This window comes from Sciurus carolinensis, chromosome 17, assembly GCF_902686445.1.
Source record: "Sciurus carolinensis chromosome 17, mSciCar1.2, whole genome shotgun sequence".
NCBI classification, from domain to species: Eukaryota; Metazoa; Chordata; class Mammalia; order Rodentia; family Sciuridae; genus Sciurus; species Sciurus carolinensis.
In genome coordinates this window covers 35,585,468-35,611,003 of record NC_062229.1, presented here as the reverse complement: position 1 = coordinate 35,611,003, position 25,536 = coordinate 35,585,468, and the positions used below count along the sequence as shown (strand labels likewise).

The 25,536-nt window shown below is 43.6% G+C and overlaps 1 protein-coding gene and 1 pseudogene across 1 annotated transcript in view; one reads left to right on the top strand and one right to left on the bottom strand.

The window, feature by feature from the left end:
- The first annotated feature begins 1,689 nt into the window (after window positions 1-1,689).
- On the top strand, window positions 1,690-2,243 carry LOC124969239 (60S ribosomal protein L17-like; annotated as a pseudogene).
- A 6,382-nt stretch (window positions 2,244-8,625) lies between these two features.
- Window positions 8,626-25,536, bottom strand: part of Glb1 (galactosidase beta 1) — a 100,252-nt gene continuing 83,341 nt past the window's right edge. The window contains exon 16 of the mRNA XM_047531791.1: window positions 8,626-9,206. Coding sequence (XP_047387747.1) covers window positions 8,970-9,206 — 237 coding nt within the window. The 3' untranslated portion in view covers window positions 8,626-8,969. The remainder of the gene's footprint in view (window positions 9,207-25,536) is intronic.

Sequence of the window (25,536 nt, the reverse complement as noted above, 5' to 3'; positions counted from 1 at the left end):
AGACTATTCTACTACCCAACAAATGACTCCCTGCAAGCTCTTCTCTCTCGTAGGTAGTACCACAAAAATGCCATTAGGTGGAAGAATCTAGCATTTAGGTTCTGGGTAATCACCACCCAGATGTTAGTGAACAAAACCATGAAACCTCATCAAGATCATTGGGGACCCTGGAAGTGTCCCAGAGACTTCTGATACAAAACAAATGAACTCTTCAATGTGTTTTTTCAGTACTTCACCATATTTTTAGTTTTGCAAGTGTGTTGGTATCTGCCGATGGTGACAGACAATGAACACATGAACCCAGCTGCCTCAGAGGTAAGTCATGCTGCTCTTCACATCTGGAAGCCCCAGGCTGATGTTAATCTGTAGTATTTTTCTGCCCACTCTCAGGTCTCCTCAGGCAACTCACCTCGAGGAACTAAGAGTTACCGTTTGACTGTTCAACTACAATTCCTTGTAACTTTTCTCTGCCCACTTCTTCCAGAGAAACAAGCTGCTCTTAGAACTTTTCAGCGAAGTTCCTGAGGAATTTGCTGAACGTCAAAGAGCAAATTAAAGCAGGAGAGAGGCTGAACTCTAGGATGGCGGGTGTCATCCAGGAGGGACGCCCAACATTACGAGCGAGCCATCTTCTGGAGTGGAAGAGTTCACTTCCTGACCGGCATCTACTAGAATCCCATACAGACAGACCATTCTGCTCTTTAGCTTGTCACTCACCAAATCCTGGGGCCGCCACTCAGACCTAACATGAACTGACTACCAGGCTGGGCTTGGCAGAAATCCTGTTCTTCTGTTTGGAGTTTCATCAAATGGAATAAAAAAACAAAAAAAAGCAAAAAACAACAACAACAACAAAAAAAAAAACACCTCTTCTAGCAGCTCAATCAACCAAGGCAATCTGCACATGGGAAAAGAGTGGGATTTGGTGGCAAGAGACTTGGGTGTGTTTCAGCCCCCGCTTTTGTCTAAGCCACAAACTTCCTACTTCTGGCTTTTCTCCTGCTCTATTTCTTCAAAATGTTCTTACAAAGTTTAAAAGAGATGCTGTAGGTAAAATAAAACATCAGAATCCCTTTTCCAATGTTAATTTTATCATTACTAAACACCAACAAAGTTTAAGACAGGAACCTAGAAACTGTAGAGGACAACATGTGAAAATCACTGGTTTTCAGGATACCGTGATCTTCCCAGCCTCTTCACCCCAAAGTCTAGTCGAATTGAGTTACATGTCACCAATTTTTTCTTTCTTTCTCCCTTCCCTTCTTTTTTTTTTGGGGGGGGGGGCGCGGAGGGTACTGATGATGCTTTACCACTAAACTACGTCCCCAGTTCTTTTTATTTTGAGACAGGGTCTAAGTTGCTGAGGCTTTTCCTAATTTGCTGGCCTCAAACTTGCAATCCTCCGGCCTCAGCCTTCTGAGTGTCTGGGATTACAGGCATGTGTGTCACTGCACCCGGCCGTGTCATTAATTTCTGGGATTCTGCATTGTCTCTCAAGACCCTGGATCTTTGCAGGTGTTGCTTCTCTCACTGAAGTACTTCCTGCTCTCCTCCTCCCCTCTTTTCTCCTCCTCCTCTTATTCTCCACCTGGTTCAACTCCAGGATCTCGCCCTGTCTAGCCCCACTGCACATCAGGTTCAAGAATGAATCCAGTTCTTCCTGTAAGCGGCCTCAGGTGATCTGTGAAAATGGTCTGCTACTCTCTTGACCCAGAAAACCCCGCAAAATCATGCAAATCAAGAGTTCCAAATCTTCGTGTTCACTTTAAGAACACCCGTGAAACCTTGCAGGCCATCCAGGGTATGCATATCCGAAAAGCTACCAAGGACCTGAAGGATTGTCACTTTAAAGAAGCAATGTGTGCCATTGTGGCATTCAATGGTGGAGTTGGCGGGTGTGCCCAGGCCAAACAGTGGGGCTGGACACAGGGATGGCGGCCCGTAAAGAGTGCTGATTTTTTGCTGCATATGCTTAAAAATGCAGAGAGTAATGCTGAACTTACAGGTTTAGACGTAGATTCTCTGATCATTGAACACATCCAGGTGAACAAAGCACCCAAGATGTGCCGCTGTAGGTACAGAACTCATGGTTGGATTAACCCATATATGAGTTCCCCTGCCACGTGGAGGTGACCCTCACTGAAAAGGAACAGATTGTTCCTAAACCAAAAGAGGAGGTTGCACAGAAGAAAAAGATATCCCAGAAGAAACTAAAAAAAACAAAACTTATAGTATGGGAATAAATTCAGCATAAAATAAATTGAAGAAAAAAAAAAAAAAGAATGAATCCAGCAGGCTCACCACACCCTGGTGTTGTCCCCGTCATTGTCTGCTCCTCCTCACAATACTGCATCGTCCGTTTACGCATCTGGGTCCTCCCTGAGGGGTAAGAACTGTGTCAGAGTATGTATTGGGCCAGTAGTGGCACACACCTGTAATCCAAGTGATTTAGGAGGCTGAGGCAAGAGGATCACAAATTTGAGGCCAGTCTAAGCAACTTAGTGAGACTCTCAACAACTAAGTGAGGACTTGTCTCAAAATAAAAAAAAAAAAAAAGGGCTGGGGGTGTAACTCAGCAGTAAAGTGCCCCTGAGCCACCCTCAGTACAAAGATACATACATATGTACATAAATATTGAAGGCCTATTGGATAAACGAAAAAAATTAATAAATGCTGGGGAGCAAGCCGCGACTCTAGAAGTGATGAGACCTGAATCTGGGAGTTCTTCCCAACCACTCCTGGGACATTTCATGATTCTATAGACCATGATGAAGAGGACAAGTGAGCCACAAGAGCCAAGGCACCCAGAGAGGAAAAACCATGTTGCTTTGTAAAAATTAAAGCAAAGCTACAATACCTTGGACAAACTGTACTGCTTGCTCAGAAATCTAAGTAAAAAGATGTCACCAAAACATAAAAGAAAGCGGACTAAGCACCAATCACCTCCATACCCTCTTATTCTGGGGCTGGGTGTGGCCCGCACGGTGCATCTCTGGCCTGTGCTCACGGTGACAGCTCTCTGTGAATGCACATCTGGTCAGACCACCAAGGGCCAGGCAACCTGCAAATCAACCAAAGGAACCCACTTCATTAAACTCAGGCTAAACGAACCTACTGTGGACCAAGAATTGTGCTTTGCCAAAGGGGCCTTAGATGGAGGATGGACAGGACTCAGTTAATGCTCACGAGCTCTTCAGACTTTTAAGGAAGAGATCAAAGTACACAAAACTGACTGTAGCCCAACAGAGCTCCATGTGTACATGTGCTGTTTTCTTAAAAATGGTCACAATTTCTTTGTTCCTCCTCTCATTAAGGCTAGTGTTTCCTCCCACTGAATCTGGGTGTGCTGGGCTGCTTTGACCAGAGAATACAGTGGAACTGACATTGTGTGACTCTTTTTTTGGGGAGAGGGTACCAGGGACTGAACTCAGGGGCACTCAACCACTGAGCCACATCCCCAGCCCTATTTTGTATTTTATTTAGAGACAGGGTCTCACTGAATTGCTTAGCACCTCTCTAAGTTGCCGAGGCTGGCTTTGAACTCCTGAACCTCCTACCTCAGCCTCCCAAGCCACTGCGATTACAGGTGTGTGCCACCACGCCTGGCTTGTGTGACTTCTGAGTCTTGGCCTTTAAGGACCATGCGGTTTCCAGTCACTTCTCTTGGACTACTCATTCTCTGGAAGCTTCCTTCTGGAACACACCCTCAGAACCTGGCTACCGTGCTATAAGTTTGAGTCAAATGGAAAGACCATTTGTAGAGGTTTTGTTGACAGTCCCAGCTGAGCTTAACCTTCAAGTCATTCCAGCCCAGACAACAGACAAGAGAGTGGAGGAATTTCCAGTTAAGTCCAGTACCCAGAAAGGGCCCCAGACTTCACAGAACAAAAGACAAGCTATCCATGTTGGGCCATCCAGAGGCCTGATCCACAGAATCCTGTGCATAATAAACAAGGCGTTTCTGCCACTTGTAACTTACAGCAGAGGTTTGCTACACAGCGGCAGACAACCACCAAAAGCGTATGCAACAATGGCAGAAGCCCTCAGTCTGTCAGTACCAGAGAGTTGCTCACCTTCGAGAACACGTGAACAGAGGCCTTAAGGAATTAAAGCACTTAAAAAAGAACATGCCGCCTCATTTGTGTACAATGAATCAAATGCAGTCTGTAAAAATAAAAAATATTCTAATAATAATAATAAAAAAAACACACCAAGGACTTTGAAGGCCAGTCCCTGGATCCGGAGGTTTTTCCTGTAGGCTCATGCTACTGACCAGCAATCTCAGGTCATTGCTGGAGGGTCTTGAAGATGCACCTTCAACCCTTCTGTGGAACTTGCTTCTCCCCTTCTGGTGCATGTCACGTTTCCTATCAGTCTGTCTCTTTCACCTCTCTCCTCCACTGAGCACAGAGGCTGGTCAGGAGAAGTACTAAGTCGTTGAAGAGAACACAAAGAAATACGGGGAAAAGGATGGGGTGTCCTGGGGTGTCATTTCTCCACCCCGACCCCTCAGGTTTCCAGAGGAGTGCTTCCCTGCTTTGGTGGATAAATATGGCAGAAAGAATCCAACCAGCATTTAATAAGCACCTGCTACGCAGCAAGCGCAGTGAAGGTGCTTTTATAATGACATCCATGTGTGTTTTGCAGGGGATTGAACCCAGGGCCTCACGCATGCTACGCAAGTCCTCTACCACTGAGCTACCCACAGTCCTCATTCCCTTAAGAGGAGATTGAAGCTTATACGTGAATCACTTTCCTGTGATTGGGCTGATGGTAATGAGTGAGAACAGGAACCTGGATTTCTGTTCCCAAAGCCTATCTTGTTTCACCCTAGGAGACAATGTGGCTGGTTTTGGAGGAAAGACCCCTGGGATGCAGGGAGAGCAACTGGTGTGGAATTGCCCTGGTCAGAATCTGCCCTGCATTCACAGACATCCAGAAGGCTGCAGGACAAGGGACGCTGAGGGGGCATTGCTCAGGCAGACCAGGAGCAGCAGCCAGGCTTAAAGTCCGTCACCTTGTTCCCACTGCCTGGTCATTGACCTGATTTTGCATGAGCTACTGGTCCCCACTGGCCATGTATTCAACCACAGACAGACACACAGATCCTTCACACTGACTAAAAGTGATTTCAGAAAATGACTTTTATTTTTCATAAAGGGGAGAAACAAAGACCACACAAGATCATTTCCTATTTGTGTCATTTGACACAAGACACATTGCTTGTTGGGGAAAACAATGAAAAAAACCCAACCTCAGATTAGTGTTAAACGATTTTCATTCTGAATAATCTGGATTTACTGAGAAACAAAGATGGACAGATCAACAAACAGAGGAAGAAAGAAACACTATACAACCTGAGGTAGAGAAGGAAAGAGAGAGAAGACAGAAGGGACCAAGTCTCTGGTAATTGTAAGGGTACCTGTGCCTCTTCCTCATTACTAACTGGCCTTAAAAAAGATGTCCTGAATTTGCTCAACAGTTTCTTTAAAAGGTAAACATATGATCACATATGATCACACAAAGAATTGAACAAGAATGTCCATGTCAGCATTATTCATAATAGTTAAAAACTGGGAACAATTCAAATACTTATAAGCTGAAAACAAGGCACACAAAACAGTACATCCATACAATGGAATATTGCATAGCAATGAAAAGGAACTAGTTCCTGTACATACTATAGTGTGAATAAATCTCAAACACATTTATGATAAGGGAAAGAAGTGAGACACAGAAAATGATATCCTGTGATCCCAATTACAAGAAATTTCTTTCTCTCTCTCTTTCTTCTTTTTCTTCTTCCTTCCTTTTCTTTCTTTCTTCCTGCCAGGAATTGAACCCAGGGGTACTTTAAGCACTGAACCACATCCCCAACCCTTTTTTATATTTTATTTAGAGACAGGGTCTGGCTTTGAACTCATGATCTCCTACCCCAGCCTCCGGAGTTGCCGGGATTACAGGCGCGTGCCACCATGCCTGGCTGAGAAATTTCTAAGGAAGGCATCCCTATAGAGTCAGAAAACAGGCTGAACATTGCCTGGTTGTGGAGGTGGGAGTGAAGATTGACTGCAAATGGGCATGAGAGAACTTTCTGGGGTGAAGGAATTTGGTGATGGTTGCATAGCTGCATAAATTTAGTAAAACTCACGAAGTTGTACCTTAATATAGATGAGTTTTATGTCATGTACGCTACCTATCAATAAAGCTGTTTAAACCGGGATAGTCTGCAGGGTATATAAATATGGGCTGCATATAAACCAAGATCACAGTGTCACTGGAAGTGTGATGGAGAATGTGGTCAACTTCAAGGCCATCAGTGGTCTGGTGGGGTGAGCACGGGCCTGCTCAGAAAATGCTGGAATACCAAAGCCTGCTTTATGATCAATTTGATCTAAATGGTTTACACAGGAGATAATAAAGGTATTGCCCTTATTTTCAGAGATAACATGCATATATAGAATTAACTTTTTTTTTTTCTTTAAATTTGTGGTGCTGGGGATTGAACCCAGGACCTTGTGTATGTGAGGCAAGCACTCTACCAACTGAGCTACATTACCAGCATTAAATCAATTCATGGACAGATAGATTCAAAACAAGGTTATTCAGAGAAAGTAGGCATGACAGAGGCACATTTTAAGAATGACAATAGGCAGCAAAAGCCATGCCGATGAGAAGCAGCTGAGAGAGCAGGAGGGATCAGGTGGAGTCCAGGGTGGTACTATGTATGCCTGAAGATTGTTTTCCAGAAACTTCCTGGACAGGGACAGCATGGTCCTTGGAAGGGGGAAGGAGAACCCCACAAGATTCTCTCACAGTGACAAGTGAAAATACTCAGGCTTTGGAGGGAGATAGATTGGGTTTGAGACCAACCCTTCTGTGCTAAAGTTTTAAATATTTACATCTGTAAAATGGTTTTGCTGCTACCTACCTTACAGTGTGGTCCTGGAGATCACATGAGCAAGTACAAGGGAGTACACAATCCAGTGAGGTCACTCTTCTCCTCTGCCCACCTTCCAGGGACTCTGTGCTGGTCTCTGAGGGAGGGAAAGTGCAATTCACTAACGTACATCTACTTGAAAAGGCACAGCCTCACATTTCCTTCCAAAGCTTCTCAGTGTTTGGCGAGTCCTAGGGAATTTGTTTTCAGTTGTTTAGCAGAGGAAGGGTAATGGGTCCACGGAGCACCTCCTTCACCTCATGGGGCACAACCAAACGTTCAATGGTGCAGACCTCTAGAAAAAGATGCTGAGTCTAAAAATTAAGTCTGTTGGCCTCAACATATATATACCTTCTGCACTTGGCTCACCCAGAATTTCAAAATTCTCTCTTGAATCCCAGGTAGTTATTATTTGTGCCTATCAGAGAGGGAAAAACACTGCCAAGGAAAATGTTGTAGACCAGCATACGAAATCCTTCTCTTCTCCCTCCTTTACATGTTCTCTGAAAGGACTTCAAACAAGCCAGGTGCGGTGGCACATGCTTGTCATCCCAGCGGCTCGGGAGGCTGAGGCAGCAGGATTGAGAGTTCAAAGCCAGCCTCAACCATTTGAAGAGGCCCTAAGCAACTCAGTGAGACCCTGTCTCAAAATAAAAAATAAAAAGGGCTGGGGGTGTGGCTCAGTGGTTGAGCGCCCCTGGGTTCAATCCCTGGTGCCAAAAAATTTTTTAAAAACTTAGAACATAGATGAGAAAAAGTGAACCACTCCCAAATGCCCATTACCCTGATATAATATCAACTTTTCATTGATGTGATGCCAAACCTTTCCAGTGCAGCACAGGTGGGGATTACATAGGCAGCATGTGCCTAGACTAGCCGGGTTCCAACTCTGTCTCCGCCACTTACAGCAGTATGATCTGGGGAATCAGGAAGATGAGGGTACATTCCTCAGCGATCTTCTGACAAAAAAAACGTGCATTAAACATGCTCTGCTCAGAATTGTGCATGCAAGAGAACATTTTCAACAACTGAGAGCTACTGCCCATGTCAAGACAGGCATACGATACAACACAGCATCCTGCCCATCTGTGCACACAGGTGTGGGCCTGTCCACGGGCACGTGCACAGGACTGTGGTGAGCGTGCAGATATGGGCAGTTCTTACGACTAAACATACAGAATGGGATCGCTCGACATACTAGGAAAGGTATTTTCATATAAATAAATATAGATCTGCATTACCATCTTAATAAACACCATCATACTGTGTACACCAGGCAACCATTGATCACTTAGGTGGTTTGCATAACTGTTTGGAGCTGAATTTACAGGTTACCTAGTAGACATCACAGAAATTCAAAAGCAAGTCAAATAAGGATCAGAAAAGCAGTAGTCCACTAGATCAAACCCAGACTATATTCTAATCCTTAGATCCTCAAGGTAGTGAAGTGGCTTCTTCAGCCCACTCAAGTCTAGTTGTGATTTAAGTCAGACCATATAGTTTAAAACCTACTCAACATTAAAAACAGGATCATTGGGAGTTCAAAGCCAGCCTCAGCAACTTAGCAAGGTGCTGAGCAACTTAACAAGACCCTGTCTCTAATAAAATACAAGAAGGGGTTGGGGATGTGGCTCGGTGGTGAAGCGCCCCTGGGTTCAATTCCAAAACAAAACAAAACAGGATCATCATGTTTCAGTACAAATTTTATTTAGCAAAAAGACAACATGATTCTTCATTAAAATTAAAATCAAAATCAGGAACACTTCTAATGCTTCCACTCCGACTCTGTAGACTCATCTGGGTATCACTGCTGTCTCCCCCCTCACACATTCAAGGTGGCCCCTGAGGGTGGGGGACAGACACGGCAGGGCTGCAAGGAAACCTCAGTGAACACCCGCCCCCCCAGTTCATTTTCTAAATTAACTCTCCCGAGAATGTCAGTATAACTGGGAGATCCGAGGTCTGTGCGGGACCGGACCCCAAAGAGTCACCATCCTCATTCATAGTTTGGCCACGCGTCCTGACTAAGCTATTGTGGGAAGTCACCATCGTGGGTCACAGATCTGTTGATAATAGGCTTGTCCACCAGCTCCACGGTACACATTTCCCAGCCATGGGTGCTGCAGGGCGCACGCTCCAGTTCCAGCACCGTGATGTTGTTTGGGGCCGAGGTCGTTAGGATGTGCTGTGGCACAAACAAGGTCATCTGGGGGCCCTGGGCTGGCCAATAGCGGCCAAGGTTAAAGCCGTTAATCCACACCTGCCCCTGGAAGAGAAAGGACAAGATCATCAACCCAGGATGTACTGACAACCCCGAGGAGCGTGGGAACCTGATGCACAGGATCCAGCCACATGGGGCGAGAAACGCCCCCGTGGAGGTGGGCTGAGAACCGGGTCCAGGCTGGTCGTGGTGCCAGCATCTGCTGAGATAACCGGGACAGGGGGAGAAATAACAAAGCCCCAGACACCTACTCCTTCAGGAGAACAGATGCATGGTCCCCCTGACTGGCTGCAGCAGCCACGAAGGCCAGGCCTGGAAGACAGTGAGGCAGTCACCAGGTTCTGACTGCTCTCCTGGCCCCGGATCCTGCCTTTATGGCTCTGCACACGGCCATTCCCTGACTTCTTTTTTAATTATTATTTTTAAAATTTTTAGTTGTAGATGGACACGATGCCTTTGTTTTGTTTATTTAGTTTTATGTGGTGTTGGGAATCAAACCCAGTGCCTCATGCATGCTAGGCAAGCGCTCTGCCACTGAGCCCCAGCCCCAGCCCCACTCCCTGACTTTTCTGTGCACAGAAGAGATCCGCTGAGCTGCTTCCTCGCAGATGCGCTTTCCTTCCGTGTTCTCCACACCTGGAGGCAGGCTGGGCTGCACATGCCACACCATCTGCTGTAGAGTCAGTGCTTACACCTGGGGCACAGAACTCCAGGGCCTGCAGACTTCAAATGGACAGGTACCAGGAGCCATTCCCCACAAAACCCCTCGAGATGGATTTGAGGTCTGCGGGGAGGAGCCAAGGGGTCCATGCAGCATTAATGCCGTGTCACTCTCAGGGTGACGGGGTGGACCCCATGTTTGCTGCATGAAGCAGAGGCCAACCTGAGGCGTAAAGACAATTCCTGGGAGCAGGGGAAGCTGCTTCCGGTACCGACATTGAAAGTGGAGGAACAACTCCTGCAGGGCAGGGACCATGGTTGGCATCTGTACAGCCTCCTGGCATAGAAGGTGGCTGAAGAGATGGAATGTTCTATCACAAAGAAAGGGTGTGTGTATGGGGTGGGGTGTCACACACCTGTGCAAAACCAAGAAAACCTGGGAGAGGAAGGAAAGACGGATGGATGGAGGGACAGGAAGGAGGAAAGAAGAGTGGGGGGGGGGGCAGGAGGAAGGAGGAAAGAAAGTGCTACACCCCCCCCCCCCCCCGTCCAAATCATGCTCTGCAACACAACTGCAGTTGTCCCCCTAGAGTCACTTACCTTTGGGAATTTCTCAGCCTCCCAGTGTCCCCTTTGTTCTAACTCCTTCTGAGGGTCTTATCTGGGTCTTAGTCCTGCCACTGTCTGACCAGGGGCAAGTCTCAACTCCATTTTTCATACCAGTAACAGGGGACAAGGATGACAGAAGGAAACTGTGCATCTGAAGAACCTGGCTGGGGACAGGGCTCCCAAGTGGAGGTACTCCTTCCTTGACTGAAATGCAAACCCACGGTGCTCACAGCCCACCGAAGGGGCCAGTGGTTGAAAGCCACCTGTCTGTTAGATGATGTCATTTAGAAAAAGGATGACAGTTTCACGGTTCTCAGAACTATTTGACTCTTGTTTTGACCACGGGATGTTACCTCCAACTATCCTAAAAGACATACACAACGACAGGCTTATCAGTTTAAAATCTGCCAGGGCCTGGTTTCTGCAGCACTGGAGAGCAGCGCCACTGTATTTTGCAGTTGACGGGGGCGAGGTCTTCAAAGGCAGATCAGTGAGAGGTTTTTGAGAGCAGCATGGGAGGAACAGCGTGGACGACGGTCTTCCCGACATGCTCCCCACCGAAACCAAGTCAAGTAGGCCACGGTGGCACTCGCCTGTCACCCCAGTGACCTGGGAGGCTCAGGTAGCAGGATCACAAGTTTGAGGCCAGCCTGGGCAACTGAGCAAGGCCCCGTCTCAAAAGATGAAACTGGCGCATGCCTGTAAATCCCAGCGGCTCGGGTAGCTGAGGCAGGAGGATTGTAAGTTCGAAACCAGCCTCAGCAACTTAGCAAGGCCCCGGCTCCAAAGAAAACAGAAAAAAGGGCTGGGATGTGGCTCAGTGGCTGAGTATACCAGCTGAGCTATACCCCCAGCCCAGGAACCACTTATCCTCCTGTTTGCTACTGGCTAGCACTGTGCCCGGTTCCCAGCAGGCTCAACCATGACGGCTGAGCGAGTGACAGGGAGTTAAAGAGTCACATGCCTCCTTCAAGGATCTTAACCCAGAAATGGGGAGAAATTTCAGATGAAAAATACAAATGTTTGATTTTCTTTATATATATATATATATATGGTAAAATTAAAATTTGACTTGGGTGGGGTGGTGCCCACCTGCAGTCCCAGCTATTAGGGAAGCTGAAGTACGAGGATTACAAGTTCAAGGACAGTTTAGGCAATTTAGTGAGAACCTGTCTCAAAGTGAAAAATAAAAAGAACTGGGGAATGTAGGAAAAAAAATCTATCTGGGTCTAGAGTTTGCTTTATTTATATGAGTATTAGTATTATTAATATTAGTATTATTTGGAACCAGTGATTGAACCCAGGGGTGCTTTACAACTGGGGTACATCCCCAGCTCTTTTTTTAAAAAATATTTTTAGTTGTAGATGGACGTAATACCTTCATTTATTTATTTATATGTGGTGCTGGGGATTGAACCCACTGCCTCACACGTGCTAGGCAAGTGCGCTACCACTGAGCCACCACCCCAGCCCCATCCCCAGCTCTTTTTAGTTTTAATTTTGAGGCAGGGTCTCGCTATGTTGCTTAGGGTCATTGCTAGGTCGCTGAGGCTGACCTTGAACTCGCCATCCTTCTCCCCTAGCCTCTCAAGTTCCTGGGATGACAGGCATGTGGTATCTCCTTTATAGAAAGTTTTGGTTTGTTTTTTTAATTCACACAATCAATTTCTTTAATGAATGTAAGGCTATTTTGATTTTTCCATTTTTTTCTTCCATTAATTTTTTTAGGTTAGGACGCTTTCAATTTCATCTGTCTTTTCAAATTTCTAATATATTCAGTATCCTTTTAAGTCTCTGGTAACATAGCTTCTTGTTACCAGATTAGCTATTAGTTTTGCATCTTCTTTTTCCTTGAGTAGTCTTGCTAGGTGTCGTCGTCTTCTTTAAAAAAATTTTTTTTTCAGGACCAACTTTTTTTTTTTTGTGGTCTGACTGAACCCAGGGCCTTGTGCATGTGAAATGTGAAGCAAGCACTCTACCAGCTGAGCTATACCCCCAGCCCAGGAACCAACTTTTGACTTCATTGATTCTCTCTAGGACATTTGTTTTTTTATTTCATTAGATTCTAGTGTTATCATTTTTAATAGGCAAGCTGAAGTATAACATTCATGCAGAAAAATGCAGTCTGTCCTCCTGTGTTCATGGAGAGGCAGAATTAATATTGTTAAAATGGCCATACTACCAAAAGCAATATACAGATTCAATGCAACCCCATCAAAATACCAATGACATTTTTCACAGAACTAGGAAAAAAAAAACACCTTTCATTTGGAAGAATAAAAGTCAGAATAGCCAAAGCAAATCTAAGCCAAAAAAGCAATGCTGGAGGCATCACAGCACCTGACTTCAAATTATACTGCAGAGCTATAGTAACAAAAACTGCATGGTATGGGCATAAAAGCAGACACATGGACCGATGGTATAGAATAAAAAAAACAGAGACAAACCTACACAGATACAGTCATCTGATCCTTTACAAAGAAGCCAAAAACAACTGGTGAAAAGAGAGCCTTTTTGACAATTGATGCTGGGAAAGCTGATTATCCATACGTAGAAGAATGGAACGAGACCCCTATATATAACCTTGCACAAGAATCAACTCAAAATGGATCAAAATGGCTGCACCAATTTGCAATCTACCAGCAATGTAAAAGTGTGCCTTTTCCCTCACATCCATGCCAACATCTATTATTGCTTGTGTCCTTGATAATAGCCATTCTAATTGGAGTAAGATGAAATCTTAGAGTTGTTTTAATTTGCATTTCTCTAATTATTAGAGGTGTTAAATACTTTTTCATATATTTATTAATCACCTGTATATCTTCTTCTGTAAAGTATCTGTCCAGTTCCTTGGTCCATTTATTGATTGGGTTCTTTGTATTTTTGGTGTAAAGTTTTATAAGTTCTTTAAATTTTGGAGATTAGTGCTCTATGGCATATATACACAATGGACTATTATTCAGCCATAAAGAATAATAATATTATGGTATTTGCAGATAAATGGATGGAATTGGAGAATATCGCTCAGTGAAATAAACCAATTCCAAAAAACCAAAGACTGAATGTTTTCCCTGATAAGTGGATGATGATACACAATGGGGGTGGGGGGGTGGGGGCTGAGAGAAGAATGGAGGAACTTCAGATTATGTAGAGGGAAATGAGAGGGAGGAGCGGGCGGTGGTATGAAAGATGGTGGAATGAGACCAACATCATTGCCCTATGTACATGCATGATTACATGAATGGTATGAATCTACATTGTACACAACCATAGAAACAAAAAGTTTTACCCCATTTGTGTACAATGAATGAAAATGCAGTCTGTAAAAATAAATAAAAATAAAAATAAATGGATCAAAGATGTAGGAATTAGACCAGAAACTATGTAATCCCTAGAAGAAAACACAGGGTCAACACTCCAGCATATAGGCACAGGCAACTACTTTCTCATTAGGATCCCTAGGCTGGGGAGATAGCTCAGCTGGTAGAGTGCTTGCCTCACAAGTACATGTCCCTGAGTTCGATCCCCAGTCTGCAAAAAAAAAAAAAAAAAAAAAAAAAAAAGGATCCCTAAAGCTCAATTTTTTTTTTTTTTCAATGCTGGGGATAGATTAAACCCATAGGACCCCTTAAAGCTCAAGAAATAATGCCAAGAGTTAATAATTAGGATGGCATCAAATTAAAAAGCTTCTACTCAGCAAAAGAAACAATTAGGAATATGAAGAGAGAATCTACAAATGGGAGAAAACCTTTACTAGCTACTCTTCTGACAGAAGATTAATATCTATACTATATAAAGAACTTAAAAAATTAACACCAAAAAAAATCCCCCAAATAACCCAATTAATACATGGGCAAATGAATTAAACAGACATTTCTCAGAAGAAGAAATACAAATGACCAACAAATATATGAAAAAATGTCCAACATCAGTAGCAATTAGGAAAATGCAAATCAAAACTACACTTAGATTTTTATCTCACACCAGTGAGAATGTCAGTCATCAAGAATACAAACAATAGTAAATGCTGGAGAGGATGTGGGGGAAAAGGAACACTTTAACACCGTTGGTGGGATTGTAAATTAGACAACCACTGTGGGAATAGGTATGGAGGTCCATTAAAAGACTATCATGGAACCACCATAGGACCCAGCTATACCACTCCTTGGTATGTATTCTAAAGAATTAAAATCATCGTACTACAGTGATACATGTACACCTGTTCTTATATCGGCACAATTCATAGTAGCTAAACTATGGAACCAGCCTAGGTGTCCATCAATGAATGAATGGATGGATAAAGAAAATATGATAATGTACACACAATGGAATTTTATTCAGTCATAATGAAAAATGAAATTATGTCATTTTCAGGAAAATAGATGGAACTAGAAACCATTAGGGTCAGCAAATAAGTCAAACTCATGTGTTTTCTCTCATATGTGGACACTAGAGAGGAAAAAGGAAAAGAAAGGAGGGGGAGAGATCTCATGAATATCAAAGGGAGATTGGTAGAAGAAAGGGACCGGGGGTGAGAGAAGTCCTGGGGAGAGATATTGGCTGAATTATATTGTTATATTATGTGTATGTACCAATATAGAACAACAAATCCCATCATTATGTACAACTATAATATACCAATAAAAATGTGGAAAGAGAAGAAAAATGCAGGTTGCCATTTCACTGTTGATGCTGAAAAAATTAACATTCTTGTACAACCACCACTGAGATCAGGAAATACTATATATGTACCCAGAAACCTTTTGTTCCCTCAAAGTCACTATCTCCCACCTCTTCTCCAAGAAAGTTCACTATCCTAATTTCGTTTGTCATTGATTAGTTTTGTCTATTTTTGAACTATGTTTGTAAATATATTATGTAGTTTTTAGTCTCTACCTGATTATCTAGAATAGTCCTTTGCTGATTTTAATTGCTGTATAATATTCAATGGTGTGAATATATCAAAATTTTTTTTTTAAAAAGTGTTAGGGATCTAACCAGGGCTTCACACATGCAAGGTAAATGCTCCACCACTGAGTTACACCCCTAGCCCAGAATATGTCAATATCTACTTATTACTTTTACTGCTAGAAATGAGAATTTGGGTTGTTTCTAGTTTGACTTTTAAAAATTCGGGGCTGGGGAGATAGCTCAGTCGGTAGAGTGCTTGCCTTGCAAGCACAAGGCCCTAGGTTCGATCTCCAGCACCCAAAAATTAATAAATAAATAAATAAATAAAAATGACATGGCCCACATGAACATTCTTGTATGTACCTTAGGAACATGTATGCACATCTTTCTTATAGACTAGAATGTTAGGAACAGAATTCCCGGGTCATAGGATATGCAGATATCCAAATTTAGTAATATAAAGAATAATTATAGCCAGGCAAAGTGGTACATGCCTATAACCTCAGAGACTTGGGAGGCTGAGAAAGGAGGATTGCAAATTCAAGGACAGCTTGGGCAATTTGGTGAGATTCTGTCTCAAAATAAAAAAATAAAAGGGGCTGGGGACATAGCTCAGGGGTAAAGTTCCTCTGGGTTCAATTTCCAGTACCAAAAAAAAAAAAAAAAGGAAGAAAGAAAGAAAGAAAGAAAAAGTATCCACAAAAAGAAATATTAAGAAGGGATTAAGGGGCTGGGGAGACAGCTCAGTTGGTAGAGTGCTTGCCAAAGGCCCTGGGTTCGATCCCCAGCACCCAAAAAAAAAAAAAAAAGAAGGGATTAAATTTTACTTTTTTTTTTTTTTAAACAATTGTTCTTTTTAATTTTTAAAAAAATTTTTTAGTTGTCAATGGACCTTTATTTAGTTAATTCATTTATATGCAGTGCTGAGACTTGAACCCAGGGCCTCTCACATGCCAGGCAAGTGCTCTACCACTGAGCCACAACCACAGCCCTAAAATGTGTTTTTTATTAATTTAATTGTAAATGAAAATTGATACCTGTGGTTAGAGGCTGCCATATTGGCCACAGGGCTGGAATGGTGAAAGGCAGTGACATCATCGCCAGCCCGGTCTCGGCACCTCTCTCCCTCCTCACAGCCAGTCTTCTCAATGGCGTCCTCACCAATGCTGCCTTAGACCCAGGAAGCCTCCGTACAGGTCTTGACTGACTTCCTCTCTTAATGCAGGAACCCAGGCTCTGCATGGCAGCCAATCTGGCCATTTCCAGACACCCTACCCCCACCTCCTGAAGGCCCACATTCCATGCCCTTCTCCTCCCCATCCTGTCTCTGCTGTTCTCCCCTGGCTCACTCAGCCATCCACTAGACTTTTCCCCATTACCTAACAAAACACCATGCACCTCACCTGTGCATCAGCAGAACACTGTCCCCCAGACCTGAAGTCTTCAGAGGTCTGGGTTACCATTCCACCCTCGTCTCCTCAGACAAGGTCATGATCCTCTTAGGACTGGGCTTCCATTCCAAGTCACTCCCTACCTCTTGATAATCTCTTCTTCCCCTTACTATTACTATTAGTAGAAAGTTGCATCCTTGACTTGGCTTATCAGCCACTTAAAGCTGTAACACAGGCCCTGGGAGGTAATAGTATGGGGTAATAGTGTCAGCACTCAGTTATACATTGAAGGGAATAAGTAGCCTCACTCATTAGACAACACTTGTTAATAATTCTGCCTGGGGAAAAAGATTCTGGAAGAGGTGACACAAAGTCCTACTGAAAAGGATACTTTCATGTTACTCTGTTATCAGTTTAAGAGTTTTAAAGAATACTGCTCACCCAAAGAAAAATTAAATGCCAGCATTTCTGCCTTGATTCAGAACAAAACAAAACAAAACACAACACTTTAAAACAGTGGAACTAGGCTGGGGTTGTGGCTTAGTGGTGGAGCACTTGCCTAGCACATATGAGGCACTAGGTTCGATCGATCCTCAGCACCACATAAAAATAAAGGCATTGTGTTCATCTACAACTATTAAAAAAATGGAACTTAAGGAAGATTATATTGAAAAATTTATACACTCTAATTTTTGTCATGATGAAATTATTGTTGATAAATGTGACCTAAAAGTAGATATTATCTTTATTAATAGAAGGATCCTCTTGGGGGCCAAGCAGTTATGCATGAACATCAGTAGCTTCTGGGGTGTTCCAAGACAGGTTCATCAGACACGGCAAAGTCTGACTTTTACTGACCATGGTTTGACCCCAGCAGACTCCCTGCCCTTAGCTATTAACATCAAGATGATAATAAAAATTTCAATAATGTGAGGTTACTGGAAATGCCTGACCTACTTCTTTGTTGATCAGACTGATATGTGTGTCTGCCTGCCTTTCTGTCTTAAGTTATCTGGATAAATACTGTCTTCTCAGAAGAGTTTAAAGCAAAATACTGTCTTAAGTTGTAGTTTAATTTTTTTTCATTTTTTGGGGGGGAGCTCCTTTAAAAATGATCATAGGGCTGGGGATATAGCTCAGTTGGTAGAGTGCTTGCCTTGCGAGCACAAGGCCCTGGGTTCAATCCCCAGCACCGCAAAAAAAAAAAAAAAAGATCATAAATGCAGGCTGAGTGCCAACTTTATCACATTCTCAAAGACAGGCACTTTCATGACTTAAAATGGAAAAGACAAAAGTTTCGGTTCCCAAGGTTAAAGGCTCTCACCACACATACCTTGGTGAATCACTGTGCTAACTTGGGAAAAAGAGAATTAAAAAAAAAAAAAAAAAGGTAAAATAGTGAGGGAACTTGCTCAGAGGTAAGATGTTAAATGGCTCTCCCTGGAATACACAAAAGATAATTCATTTTCTCTTTCTCCATCAGAGTCCCAATGGTGCAAGTCACATTTCTTTGCTTCCTCTTTGGTCTTAGAGACTAAAGTTAAATAACTTTATGGTTTCTCTATAGTTTAGGAGAGATCCTGTGTTAGTCAGCTTTCTAATACTACTAGAAATACCTGGAGCAATCAACTTATAAAGAGAAAAGGTTTACATTGCAGTTTTGAAGGTTTGGCCCTGTTAACTTTGGGCCTGTGGCAAAGCACGAATCATGGCAGGGAGCACCGGGTAGAGCAAAAGCACTCACCTTATGGTTGGGCAGTGAAAGGGGGAGAGAGAACACAGGGTCCCATGACCCCCTGGGATCTCATGCTCCCGATGACCTAGAAACATCCCACTAGGTCCACCTCTGTAAGGGTTAATTTGAATTGTCAACCGGATTGGATTAAGAGATGCTGATGATTAAGAAGAGGCTGCTGGGTGAGTCCGTGAGGGGTGTCTAGGAGTGACTGGAATGTGGGATAGTGAAGTGGAGACCCTCCCTAAGCGTGGGTAGCATGCTCTACTTTGATATACTTTAAAAAAGTATATCAGATTTAGAAATAAAGGAGGGTCAAACCGAGCCAAGATGGAATAAAAGTTGGAAGAACAAGGAAGCAGATGCAGAAAGCTTGACTCTTCTTGAACGGGTTCTTGGTTACTGCTTTGATCCTCTGAGGATATCAGACTCTCACTTCTTCACTCTTCCAAAGCAGACTCTGCCAATGATTCGAGAGGGAGTTTCCAGAAGCTTTGGTCTTGGACTAGGGTGACACTGTTGATCCCTCTTGCTCTGGGGCTTCTGCCTCTTGGACTGCACAGCTGCTGGTTCTTCCAGCTCTCCAGCTGCAGACGGCCATTGTGGACTATCCAGCTTCTGGTCATGTAAGCCAATCTAATAAATCCCCTTTTATAATCACATTTCCTGTTGATTCTGTTCCTCTAGAGAACCCTCATACAACCTCCTAATAGCACTGTTCTGAAAACCAAGCCTAAAATTTAACACATGGACCTTTATAGGGGGCTGCTCAAGATCCAATTAGAGCAGAAGCAAGCAGAACTGAAGCATAAAATGTGACTGTAATGGGTGAATCACTTTTCTTCATCAAATCCAAAATTAAAGTCTTTTCCTTCTGAACACCTAATAGTCCCATCACTGCTTGACTGTTTTCACCTAGGACTTCACCTAACAAGTCACCCAAGCACCTCCTACATAAAGAGCTGAGGAGCAAAAACGGTCTCCAGGCTGCCACATAAAGCTTGTTATAAAGCTCATCAATTAAAAATTGTGGGAAATTCTCTTTTATTTAGAGCCTATTTGCTCCTGTTTCCACATAATTCTAACACGTTTGTACCCGAATTAGTATATATTTGTTGCAAGAAGTCTGATTATCTAGTATCCAAGTGTGTGAGTTAGTTAAAAATAGCAGATCTTGAAGGGGGTATGCATACTTGCAATCAGGCAAAAAAAAAAAAAAAAAAAATTAAAAAGTATATCAAATTTAGAAATAAAGGAGGATCAAACCAAGCTAAGATCTTGTGGCATGTTGAAAAAAAAAAAAAAAAAAAACAGACATAATTCTTTAAAGTTCCCTCTACCAAGAGCTAGAATTTGTTTCTCCATTTCTTGGATCTGGCTGAACTAGTGACTTATTTTTGCCAAAGAATGAGGAGAAGGTGTCATGTGAATTCTGATTTGAGCTGCAAGCAACCTTGCACTTGAGGTTCTGAGGATTGAATCCAGGAGTGCTCTATCACTGAGCTATATCCCCAGCCCTTTTTCATTTTAAGAGACAGGGTCTCTCTAAGTTGCCCAGGCTGGCCTCCAGCTTGTGATCCTCCTGCCTCAGCCTCCTACTTCCCTAGGATTACAGGCGAGTGCCACTGAGCCCCCACAGCCTTACACATTTGCATTCTTTCTTTGAACCCTGCCCAGGTACCAGGTGAACAAGCCTAGTTTAACTTGCAGGATGAAGAGAGAGACATGGTTCCCTCTTCTCACAGCTCAACTGACAGCTAACACCCAGGTGGTCTTGCCTGACTGAGGCTAGCAGAAAAACACACAGTCTGCCAATACTCAAAACTGTGGGCTACAAAAAAATCAAAGGCTGAATGTTTTCTCTGATAAGTGGATGATGAAAAATAATGACGTGGGGTTGGGGGAGAGAGGAGAATGAAGGAGCTTTGGATGGTGTAGAGGAAAATGGGGTGGGAGAAGGAAAGATAGTAGAATGAACAGTATTGCCCTATGTATACGTATGATTACATGAATGGTGTGAATCTACATTGATACACAATGGGGGTGGGGGTGGTGGGGGGTGAGAGAAGAATGGAGGAACTTTAGATTATGTAGAGGGAAATGAGAGGGAGGAGCGGGCGGGGGTATGAAAGATGGTGGAATGAGACCAACATCATTGCCCTATGTACATGTATGATTACATGAATGGTATTAATCTACATCATGCACAACCACAAACTGTACCCCATTTGTGTACAATGAATCAAAATGAAGTCTGTAAGAATAAAATTAATAAAAAACAAAAACAAAACAAAAAATTGTGGGCTAAATCATTGTTTTAAAAACCACTAAGTTTTGGGGGGTTTGTCATGCAGCAAAAGATAATGGATATACATCTCCATAGTCTCAGGATGCCTTACCAGGATAGTTTACAGGAAAGTCAATTTTTATAACCTCCATTTAAAAACAGAGTTACCAGGCGCAGTGGCGCACGCCAGTAATCCCAGAGTCTTGGGAGGCTGAGGAAGGAGGATCGTGAGTTCAAAGCCAGTCTCAGAAACATAGCTAATAAGTAGATGATGACACATAATAGGGGGTGGGAGGGGTTAGTGTTAGGGTTAGAGTTAGGTTTAGGGAGGGGGGCAAGAATGGAGGAAGGAAGGACTGTATAGAGGGAAAAGAGGGGTGGGAGGGGTGGGGAGGAAGGGAAAAAATAACAGAATGAATCAAACATCATTACTCTATGTAAATTTATGATTACACAAATGGTATGCCTTTACGCCATGTACAAACAGAGAAACAACATGTATCCCATTTGTTTACAATAAAAAAAAAAAAAGAAAGAAATCAAGTGAGGCACAAAGTTAAAAAAAAAAAAAAAAAAAAAAAGGAAACATAGCGAGACACTATCTCAAAAATAAAAAAAAAAATTATAACAAAACAAACAGCAGAGTTGTCCTGCACTTGCCAGATCCTTTGTCACTCATCCATTACCCAATCCTGCCAGGGCCCCCTTGAGCCCATCAGCGCCTCTCTCAGGACTGTTGATGGTGGCTGAGAGGATGCCTGTGAGCACCCACAGTGATTGGCATGTGCCAGGTCTCAGATGTAGCTGCTAGGACTGGCATTTCCCAAAGCTGGACTTTTCTGTCTCCATGGCTACTTTCAGATCCCAGCTCCTCTCTTCCTCCAGGGGCCACTTCTCAGCAGAAGCGCAGGACAGCACCTGTTGTTTACCTACGATCTCATGACTGACTAGAGCTGTGGTTTGCTGCCACTGCCTGGCATAGAAAGAGCATATCCCTACAGTATACTGAGAGCCTGGAAAAGATCAAAATTCACAGCAATTTCTACTGAATGCCTATTACCTTTTACACCATCAAAGTCAAGATATCATGAGCCAGGGACTGTCTGTATTTACCTTTAGGAACATAAGATGATTTCAAAAGCAAGATTCAAGAATAATTAAAAGGAGGAATTTTTTCATCCCTTTATTATGAATTTTTTTACTGTGTGTGTGTGTGTGTGTGTGTGTGTGTGTGTGTGTGTTTAACCCATTGAAGGTGAAAATCATTTGCCTTTTTTGTGGTGGGGGTGTGTACAAGGGATTGAACTCAGGGGCACTCGACCACTGAGCCACATCCCCAGTCCTATTGTTTTGTATTTATTTAGAGACAGGGTCTTACTGAGTTGCTTAGTGCCTTACTTTTGCTGTGGCTGGCATTGAACTCGAGATCCTCCTGCCTCAGCCTCCCAAATCGCTGGGATTACAGGCATGTAGGCTACTGAGCCCAGCTCATTTGCCTATTAAAAAGAAAATTGTGGGCTGGGGTGTAGAGTAAATCAGTGGTAGAGTACACGTGTAATATATGTGAGACCTTTAGTTTGATCCCTGGCATCCTTAAATAAGGAAAAAAAAAAAAAAAAAGAAAACTACTTTGTTGTGTAGATTCCCAGCTCTCCAAAGCATACTTTTAGGTGAGGAAAAGTGGGACATCATCTTGTCCCTCTCACCACATTTTATCATGTACCCAAACCAACCACAGAAGCTAACAAAATCAAGAAGGCCACACAGGATTTTAATGAGACTTGTCCACACCCATCTCAAAGAAAGATAAGGAGCACCAACGTCAGTGCACAGGAGAACCGACGCTGCGGGCACAGCACACGGTGTGCCACATCTCTGGGGGCACCCAGGACGCTTCCTACCCCACGGAATCCGCAGTCAAGACAAGTTCGTGCAAAAGCAGTGACAGAGCAGAACACACCTGACCCCTTTCCAGTGAATCCAGCAGACATTCACCTGGCCTTAACCAGAAAGCCACATCCGACCAAGCCAAGCCAGAGTCATCAGAAATGATTTTTTTATCTCGTGAATCACCCTTATCAGTGACTTCATTCATACATCAAGCTGGGTTCCTTATAGTGAATAAATAACAAAAGCCCAGTGGCCTGCCGCAGGAGCCTCCCCTGATGAAGGAGCGAGTCCGCAGGAGGCACAGTCTCAGCAATGGCTGAAGTGGCAGGTTTTGTGGGGCCCACCCCTCCCTGGAAACCATCTGTCCAAGTGCTCATTCTCCCAAATATCAGAACTCAGGTTGGAGTGTGTGTTGACATGCCTGCTCTGATCACTCAGAACCTCCAGAGCTGGCCCAGGGCTGTCCTCAGCAACAGGGACCACAGTGTGCTAGAAAAGAAACAAAAACCCCACCTACGTCCTGTTACGTGGGTATGATGCAGATGTATCTTCCAACCTACTCAACTCAGGGCCCACAAATCCCTTGGAAGGACGACTCAGATACAATCCATATACAATTCAGTGGTGTTTTTACCACCATAAAGCCGTGCAACCATTACCATAATTCTAGAATTTTCCATCATTCCAAGAAAAGAAATCCCGTATGCTTTGGTATTCACTTCTTCATTTCCCCACAGCGCTTCCCTACCTTCTTTAGGGGGCAACCACAAATCTTCATGTCTCTATAGAATCATATAATATATGGCTTTCCATTTTTTATTTAATTAATTTTAGTTGTGGATGGACCTTTATTTTTATTTATTTATATGTGGTGCTGAGGATCAAACCCAGTGCCTCACACATGCTAGGCAAGCGCTCTACCACTGAGCCACAACCCCAGCCCTGTGGCTGTCTTAATCTGTTTTCTGTTACTATCACAAAATAATTGAGAGTGGATAATTTAGAAGCATCAGGGGTTTACTTAGCTCATAGTTCTATAGTTCTGAACCATGGGCCAAGGTCCAGAGGTCAAGGGGCCACCTCTGGAGAGGGCTTTCTTGCTGGTGGGGACCCTCTGTAGAGTCCAGAGGCAGTGCAGGACAGCTCATGGCCAGGGGGTGGCATACAGGAGAGCCAACCTGGCTTTTACATCAGACCCTTTCTCGAGGTAACTTATCAACTCCTGAATGAAGAACCCAGTTTTGAGGTTACAGCCTTCGTGCCTCACCACCTCTTCAAGGTCTCACTTGGCCCCACCTCTTAATGCCTCATCATGGAGATTAAATTTCATGTGGGTTTTGGTGGGGACATTCAAACCACAGCAGTGGTCTTTGTGACTAGCTTCTCCCCCTTGGCCTCAGGTCTTCAGGTTCTCTCATGCAGTAACATCTATCAGTACTTCATTTCTTTTTACTGCCAATTAACATTCCATTGTATGGAAGTACCATATTTTGCTTATTGATTCAATAGCTGATGGACGTTGGGGTAGTTTCAATTTCTTGGCAATTATGACTGATGCTGCTACAGATACCTGTGTTTTTGTTTTGTTTTGTTTTTGGTAGCAGGGATTAAACCCAGGAGTGCTTAACTATTGAGCAACATCCCTAGCCACGCCGTCCCTCCCCCCCTCCTTTTTTTTTTTTTTTTGAGGCAGTCTTGCTAAATTGCTCAGGGCCTCATAAATTGCTGAGGCTAGCTTTGAACTTGCAATCCTCCCAAGCCACTGGGATTAGATGTGTGCAACACCATGCTGGCACATACTTGTGTTCTGGAGTGGAAATATGGATTAGATGATCTTTTGCATGTGAACCCTCTGACACACTCACAAATATTATGTAGATACGTACTTTTCAAGCATGAAGGTGCAGAGAATTCATCAGATTGACTTAAGAAGTAAAGAGTTCCTGCTTAAAGACAAGTCTGGTGGCACATCTCTGTACTCCCAGCTACTTGGGAGGAGGCTAACTCAGGAGGCTGAAACAAGAGGATCACCTGAGCTCATGAGTTCGAAACCAGCCTGGGCAACATAGACCAGCCTCAAAAAGAAGATCCCCTGCCTAGATAATTAGCACAAGCTCCTTCCTGGCCCTGTGCAATGCTACCTGCCTTTGCGCATGGGCCTTCCAGTTAGGCAGACCTGGGTGGGACTCGGGTGCCTGTTCTACCACCTACTTCTGAACCTCATACAAGTTACTCAGCTCTCTTAAGTGTTGCTGCCCGCAGCAACAATCCCGCGGGAAGGAATCGGAGGCGGACTGGGAATGAACTACTTCTATTATCTTTCTTTAGTGGGCTGCTTTCTTGCTTGTTTGTTCGCTAGTTTATAGAGGAAGAGAGGCTTGCTATGCTTTTAGAGGAAGTTTTAGAGGAAGAGAGGCTTGCTATGCTTTCAGAGAGGCTACCATTATCAGAGAGGCTACGCTTTCAGAGGAGCTATTTCTTAGAGTTCTGCTGCTTCTTCTTAAAGGTGGGTCCTAGAGGTGCGTGCTAGAGGTGCTTCTTAGTGGTGCATCCCGCGGACCGCGTCCTTCATTCTGCGATCTAGAGGTGTGTTCTTAGTCCCGCGTTTTGCGATCTTCTTCCAGGCGAAGAGAATGTCTTATACACACTAAGGCAGCCAATCAGTTTAGGATTAAGTAGCAAGGTTGGAGCATGTGCCAGGGTACCAATTAAGAATGAGGAACATCTGTTAACCACTGGCGCAGAAGAGACATTAACCAATCAGGCAAAAGGTCATAAGAGATCACGCTGTGTTAACACTAATTATGCACCACCTCTTGGCCCAACGCCAGCCGCCATCTTAGAGCTGCTTAAACATGTCTTTACATCTAAGCCTCTGCTGCTCATCTGCAA